At 29.4% G+C, this 7,748-nt stretch overlaps 1 protein-coding gene across 2 annotated transcripts in view; it reads left to right on the forward strand.

Annotated features, from left to right (window-relative positions):
* The window catches only part of LOC106462414 (coiled-coil and C2 domain-containing protein 2A-like), an 82,436-nt gene that overhangs the window by 53,662 nt on the left and 21,026 nt on the right, over positions 1-7,748 (forward strand). For both annotated transcript variants that reach the window (XM_022389667.1, XM_022389668.1), the window contains exons 21-26: positions 755-908; positions 1,301-1,445; positions 3,419-3,560; positions 4,522-4,740; positions 5,383-5,475; positions 6,691-6,782. In XM_022389667.1, coding sequence (XP_022245375.1) covers positions 755-908; positions 1,301-1,445; positions 3,419-3,560; positions 4,522-4,740; positions 5,383-5,475; positions 6,691-6,782 — 845 coding nt within the window. The remainder of the gene's footprint in view (positions 1-754; positions 909-1,300; positions 1,446-3,418; positions 3,561-4,521; positions 4,741-5,382; positions 5,476-6,690; positions 6,783-7,748) is intronic.

Below are 7,748 nucleotides of genomic sequence, written 5' to 3' on the forward strand. Positions count from 1 at the left end.
GACGAAAAATTAGGCGTTTATTTACTTGTGACCACTGTGTATAGATACAATATAGATAGACTGATTCTAAAAAAAATCTTAAAAATCCTTAAGACATACCTGTACCTAGAAAATAAAGTCAAAATGTAGTAAATAGATATGTGAAGGTTTCAAAAGAGTTCCTTCCCACTAATTGTAGGCCTGAAATGTTAAAAAACCCACAAATTCATACGAGTTATAGTTTTTTATGGTTCGAAGGCCCATTTAAAAATCTTGCAAGACGTGTGTGTGTGTGTGTATACATAACATACCATACTTATTTTGTCAGAGAAGGATTTCTTCACTACCAACTATCATCTCTAGAGTACTGGCCTTGTATCAAGCAGAGCATAGGAGCAACTCTGTTTATATGAGATACACAAACAAGTTATTGTGTTACTAGTATTTTTCTAATTAATTTTTTTATGACCAACAAACTCAACCAAAACTATTGAAGGTCAATCCCATGACTGATTATGGTCAGAAAATTAAAACTGTTGTATCATAGTAGTTCTTTGATTAGAAGTTTCAGCTACTATTAATATGAAAAAAATTTATGATGTATTATATTTATTATCAAATATAGTCACTATTACCTCTTACAATTTCTCCTAATAACTTTTTGACAATAGCTTTTTAAGTTATTCCTTGCAAGTGAGTGTTGTCATTTATTTTCAACAGTTATTGATAAAGTTAAATAACTGGATAACAGTTTTGTATTTTTATTTGTCTTTAGCTTTATGAATCAAGCAGCTATTCAAATTTCCACATGGCCAATATCTATCTCGCTATTCCCGAACTCTCTCAGACTTCTCGAACTGCTAAACTTCATAAGCACCAGTTCAGTTCTGAGCATGTTGTCAATTACAGGCATGCTGGAATTGGAAGTGGTGAGTCATAATGGGTTTCTGTGAATAAGATCTGATATGAACAAGTAAAATTTTATTTTTAAAACTTTTAGTCATGGAAAATATTCTGTATAATGAGACTTTGTGAAGTGTTTTAAGTATGGGCACTGTAAGTTTAAAAGTCCTTATTTATACATATACAAACTTCTTGTTAAATAAATATGTTAAAGCAATGAAACTGTAATGATTTGCAATATTAGTCTTAAGTTTATTAATTGTGTGTCTTATATCATTTGTTTTAAGTCACTCAAATAAGATTATTGGCTTGTTTATTTGAAAGTATGTGGAAAAGTTGTGTGTTTTGTCAATGTTTTAATGAATTATTGTGCAGTTAAACAGTTGTCAGTTGTTATTAATACACTATGTTTCTTCAGGTATACAGTTTCATTACAACAATAAAGAAACAGTGTCTCACTGGCTTTTGACCAATGGAGTAGTTCGTTGCAGTGTGTCTTGGGGGGTTGGAGAAGATGGAGAAGTATTAGCCCCATCATCTAAGAAAGAACCGTCCATTCTTAGGTACAAACAAAGATCACCTATATAAATATTTTTTTAATTTGCAGATAAACAAGTAAATATGTTTGAAGAACTTCTTTTTATTTTTTAATACTTTATGTTCTACTAGGTTTACCTACCATCATCATGTGGTAAGCTTTGAAAATCATACAACAGTTCAAACTGTTGCACATTACAACGCCAGTAATGATATTATATCGTTGAAAATAATCAAAAGTAGCTATTGTAAAGAAACAGTAATTAGAATGAATATAACTGCACACCTGTATATTTATTAATGTTTGTTTATTTAATAAAGAGAGCAGAGCTTTAATTTTTCTGTGACTTATATTATTTTCTTTGTGTATGATTTCATCTTCTTGAAAATCAAAGAGGTGATTATATTTAACCATATGTTCAAATACATGAAAGAGAACTTTCAAATGTTTTTCTCAATCTAGTTGAAAGATGCCATTTAGTTTCCCTGATGTAATAACTTTCACAGACTTTACGTTTAATTTAATACACTGATCCTGATGGACCATTGTCAGCAAATTTTCTTGATAGAAGCTGGTATAGTTTTTTCTTTGATATCACACTGTAACAGCTTTTAACCATATTTTCTGGAAAGCATTCGAAAGTTTATGGATATACTTAACTCTTGTTGATTTCTATTACATTATTTTATAATAACATAATATCATTATTGATAGTAACAGTAGTTTTGTTTGTAAAGAGATTTTTTTGCTGATGTTAAGCACCCACCTTAGTGAGCAGTATTTTAAAAAGCAAAACAAATATACTTGGTTAACCAAAAATTGAATATCCCATTAACAAAAATTTTAATTATTGATGGACATACATTAAATTAATACCTTTTATTAAACAGTGTTTTTATCTAAATAACTTATTTGAATCTCTCCTACTCATACAGACAGTGTCACTGAACAGTACATTCACTAAAATATTTTTTGTCCATGTAATTGCCTTGAAAATATTTTAAATGGAGCTTAACTATAAGTATTTGATCAAAATAATCCTCTTCCAATTAATTTGGATTTAAAAAAATGCAGAACTAATCACTTATCAATTAAAAACACAAATTAAAAATTTCTATATATAATGATTTTAGGAATATATTTTGATATAGTAAATTGCCAAATCTGGTTAGTAGAAACTTTTGAATGTATGTATAGATCAACTAAGACAATATATATGGTATCTATTTGAGAATTGATTTTCAGTGTGATAAGAGAGAAAATGTGTCTAGGATACTAAGTTAGTTATAAGATTGGAATGTGGAACTGAAGAGTGAAAAGAAGGCAAACTTAATCATTGAGTATAACTTGATGATGACCTACTCCTTTGGATTCTAATATCATTAATTAAATATTAAAACAATTCCTTTTGCAAAGATATTTATTACTCTTCACTAATGTACTCTATGGGATCTTCACTCTATAGTTATTAAACTCAGTTGTAGTAAAATTAGAGTTTTTAAATCATGTTATCATGCACCACATACTTTGCCTTATATTACTTTTATCATCAGAAAGTCTTCTACAAAAAATAGTGTTACATTATAAGTAGAATGCCAAAACAGTGACTGGTAAATGTCATTAAATCTTAAATTTGTATTAAACTATATTGAGAGTTGTGTCCATGAAAACAAAAAATATGATGTACTTCTTACAGAAGTAGAAATTAACGAGAAGAAAAATTATTTACAAAAAAACCATAGCATAAAAAAATATGATATTGAAATGATGGGGTTATATTTTACCTTGGAATTATGATTATAAATTTAGATATTTATTGTTTGATGATATTAATAGTAAAATTCTAAAATATAAAATGCTTTATAAGGTATCATTTATTCAACTTTTGGAAATGTTAACATTTGGATATGCAATCAGTTATGAAAATTAGGTTTTTTTGTTACTGATATGAAAAGTATAAAATATTTTTGATTGAAATTTTTAAAACATTTGTTACAGTACAGTGAAGCAGACTAAAGCTTCTCACTATTTTCCTGACCAAGGACACCTATCAGATGTTGAGAAACTTCGGGAGTGGGCACAGCATTCACATCTTGATCCAAATGATCCATGCAATGCAGGAGTGTTTGAAGCCATACGGGTATCCAGTGTATTCATGACTCACCATTTTAGATCTTAATTTGTTTTATGCTAGACACCTAGTAACATGGTTATTCAGATTTACACTAGTTGTAGATGTGCCTATCAAAATTAATGTCATATCATTACAAATAACTTCGTTTAACAAGTGATGAATTTTTCTGTAGTATTAGTGAAAAATTTATGACAGTATAGAAATAATGATCCTGTATAGATACTTCAAGATCAGTATTTTTAACATGCTTCTTACATTTTAAATTTTTTGATAAAGCCCATCCTTCACCAACAGAAATATGTCTCGTTGATGAAGCTATGTAGTAATGATATTGTTTTATTCATATATTTTTATGATATTTCAAATAAATTGTGTCATCTAACCATCCCTTACTTTTGAACTAATCAACAATCCCATTTTTCACTGAAAATTGTAAAGAATCTATGAAATTTTGTGTTCTCCTTTTTTAAACTAGGTCAAGCATTTTTTTAGTTGTTAGCATGTCGGTGTGTAATAAGAGAATCTAGGGTTTGAAATCTAATGTTACTGAATATGCTCCATTGTGGGCCATCATAAAATTAACTGTCAATCCTGTTATTCATTTCAAAGAGGTGGGTGAAATTATTACAGTGAAGGGTGCTGCTGCTTCAGTATTTGGTGACAATGCACATTTTGATAATTTTTGCTTAATTGTGAAATATCTGAAAATACTTAATACAGACTTAATAATTCTTTTCTTCTGAAGATCATATTAAATTAAATATTTTAATACTTATTTTCAGCAAATTATGTTTAATATTTATAAAAAAAAAAGATATTACGAATTTGTGAAAAGTAGCTAACTTAATTGAATGGTATCAAACTTGGTTTGGTTAGAAACTGTTATGGTTTCTGCAGTAAATAGTAATGGGTAATAACATAGTTTAATAAGTAATTGTAATTTTGTTACAGTCATTCTATTTTGCAGAAACTTGATCTTCAGAGATCAACTGATGGAGAGAAGCAAGGTTCAAGTTATTTTAGGCTGGAATCATTAATGGAAGAATTTGAGTTTGCAAGTTCAAAGGCATTAGAGGACAATCCTCGATTTCGTCTTCTAAAGTTAAGGGCCAAAGAAGTTCCAGAATTTCGTAACTACCAAATGGTACCTGTGAATGAAAAGGAAATTTCCAAAGCAACATTAGAGGTTTGAATTCATATTTGGTTTGGATTTAAAGTTCACTGTTTTCAGTAATTTACTGAAACAACAGATACGTATTTGTATATACACGTTTGAGTCCTTCAACTAGTTTTGTAGATTTGAATTTTTTTTATATTTAAAAAAAGCAAATGGAACATTTTCGCACACAAGATATTGTATCTTGGGCAATTTGTTTATAGAAAATAAAGCTCAAAATACGTATTCAGAGGAGTATTCTATGTTAATATTGAGCAATACAATAACTACATCATTTATAAACTGATACCATGTAAATATGCTACTTTTTGAAATCGACAAAATAGTGAATAGTTACATTACAGTAAAAGCTTTCACAGTACTTCAAACTTTGGAGAATTCTACACATATGGTGCATTTGATTCTCTTTACAATCAAAATATCAATTTTGTTTTCATCAGAGAACGTCTAATAGAACAACAGTGAATAGCAAGCAAAAGGGCTAAAAAATATTTTTTGTGCTAAATCAAAACAGTTTTAACTGTGTTACAAGTGTTCAACGTTCTTGCTGGTTCAACCAGTATTATACTTTTTCTTTGCAACTGTCAGTGCTTTATTTTGGGAAACCACATTAATGATTGTGTTCAGCAGTTTATCTTTCTTTTTCTTAAGCAACTCTGGCAAATGAAGAAAGCAAGTGAATCTAGAAAACCCAGAGATGAAATAGAAGCTCACAGAGTGAAATCACTAAACTACCTGAATAAGGTAATTACAGATGAAGCAAAGTTATTACAAGAGAATTGTTATCTAGGTTTATTTTGTATAATGCAAAACTGGATTCAGTGCCTTGGCTATGAAGTTGAAAAGTAAAAATATGTTTAGTGTTTTAACTTCTTATTTAAAGAAATGGAAGACAGCTGATATAATTGCTACAATATCCAGTTTATTTAACCCTAAAATCGTTAGTTGATTGTACAAAAATTATGTATTTGGGTAGTTTCTTATATATAAAGTTTTGCACAAATTCATAGTTTGATTTCTTTCTTGCAAAATGCAAAGAAAGTCACAAAAGTTGTTTTGATGTTGATGAAGAATCTTCCCAAAGCAAGGCTGCTCTTACTTAGGGCCATTTGATTTTTACTATAATTTTCACTGTAAGAAAGGCTTTCAACATGTTCATGACATATAGGATACACTGTGCACTTAGAAATAACAATAAATGTTCTTTAACTATTTTTTATGACTCATTGATTAAATTCTCATCTGTCTGTCAATCACTAAATGATCAAAGAAAATGAAAATGGTTACAATTAGAAAAAAAAAGTATCATATTCTTATTATTTTTTCTGCTTTACAGTTTTCTTGGCCTCTTATGATTTGATTATAACGTTTTTGGATGATCTCTCTTTCTGATCACTTTAACTTCAGCAAGGAACCTATCATGATTGCATCCATAACATTTGCACTTCATTGAATTGTTGCAACTTCCAATTTTTCACTTGCAATTGAGACTAATGTAAATTTGACTTTTGGACATTCTTCAATTGACTAGTTTAGGACTGCAAACAGGTCTTGTATAGATAAATGACTTTGAAAAAGGCTTTGAATTTCACCAAATTCATGACACAAATGGGAGGAAGAACTTATTTTCAATTGAGGATTTCTCTGCAATAGGTGAACTGATGAGCATAAAAGTTGTACTAGTTGAATGTTCTAATACTATTTTATCATTTAAAGGTAATGTTAGTGCTTTTAGCATTTGCTGAATATTGTGAAGACTAGAACAGCTACCGATTTCTGTATTATTGATTCCAAATTGTAGGGTTAACTGACACAGCATCTTTATTTTAACAGTGTCTTTGTCATTGGTATTCTTTTCATGTAATTCGTACTGCAGATTTATAAACACTTTTATGTTATTTAGAATTTGAAACTCACAGACCATTACACAATTGTAAACAATTTTGTTCTAATTTATAGGTTCGAGAACAAGTTATGAAGAAATTTCAAGCCATTCAGAGACAAATAACGTTAGAAGATATTGTGTCCGAAGACCAAGTTCCTAATATTGGGTGAGTCTTTTACTCATTGTTTTTGTAAAGTGTAGTTCGTGTGTTATATCCATGGGATTGAAATTCCTCTACCTCAATGCTCAGGACTACTATGAATTCTTTATGCACTAACCTGGAGATATTGTGGTTCTGCTTGCATGAAATGTGTGCATGTGTATAAATTCTAACTCTGTATTTAATTATTAAATATTACAGAAATGCTAATTGTTGTTATTTTTCATTCAAATCATCAAATATCTACTGTCGCTGATATGTGTCTAAGATCGGTACCTGTTTATTGACTATACGAACACGTAAGTTACCAACTTACAATATTACAGAAATGCTAATTGTTGTTATTTTTTCATTCAAATCATTAAATATCTACTGTTACTGATATGTGTCTAAGATCGGTACCTGTTTATTGACTATACGAACACGTAAGTTATCAACTTCTAAATCAAAATATCTAATTACCTACTTTTGTATTTATAACATTTTCTAATCTATATGATTATTTTTCTCTAGAGTTAGATTAATTATTTTTAATGCAAAGTTTTATTGATAAAACAGCTGTGTTTGGGCAAAATGATTTAAACCATCTACTTGGAACTCCACAGCCTTCTTCCGAGGTACAATGGAAAAGGGTGAAGTGTTCCAAATGTTGGAGCTGTGTGGTTGTTTTGATTTTGTGACATATGTATCCTGGATATCGTACTCAGAGATTTTATGTTTTTATACATTTTGAATTAAATCATTATTTTAAATATGGTATGAATATATGGGCATCACACGTGGAGACTGGTTTAATTGTCAATAGATTTTATGCATGTGTCATACATATGGGTAGTAACTTGTATTGAGTTTTGTAATACTGTGGAAGAAGTCATTGCAATGCATATAGGTATGAATATATGGGCATCACACGTGGAGACTGGTTTAATTGTCAATAGATTTTATGCATGTGTCATACATATGGGTAGTAAC

The sequence above is a fragment of the Limulus polyphemus genome, unplaced genomic scaffold, assembly GCF_000517525.1.
Source record: "Limulus polyphemus unplaced genomic scaffold, Limulus_polyphemus-2.1.2 Scaffold1161, whole genome shotgun sequence".
Lineage (NCBI taxonomy): Eukaryota > Metazoa > Arthropoda > Merostomata > Xiphosura > Limulidae > Limulus > Limulus polyphemus.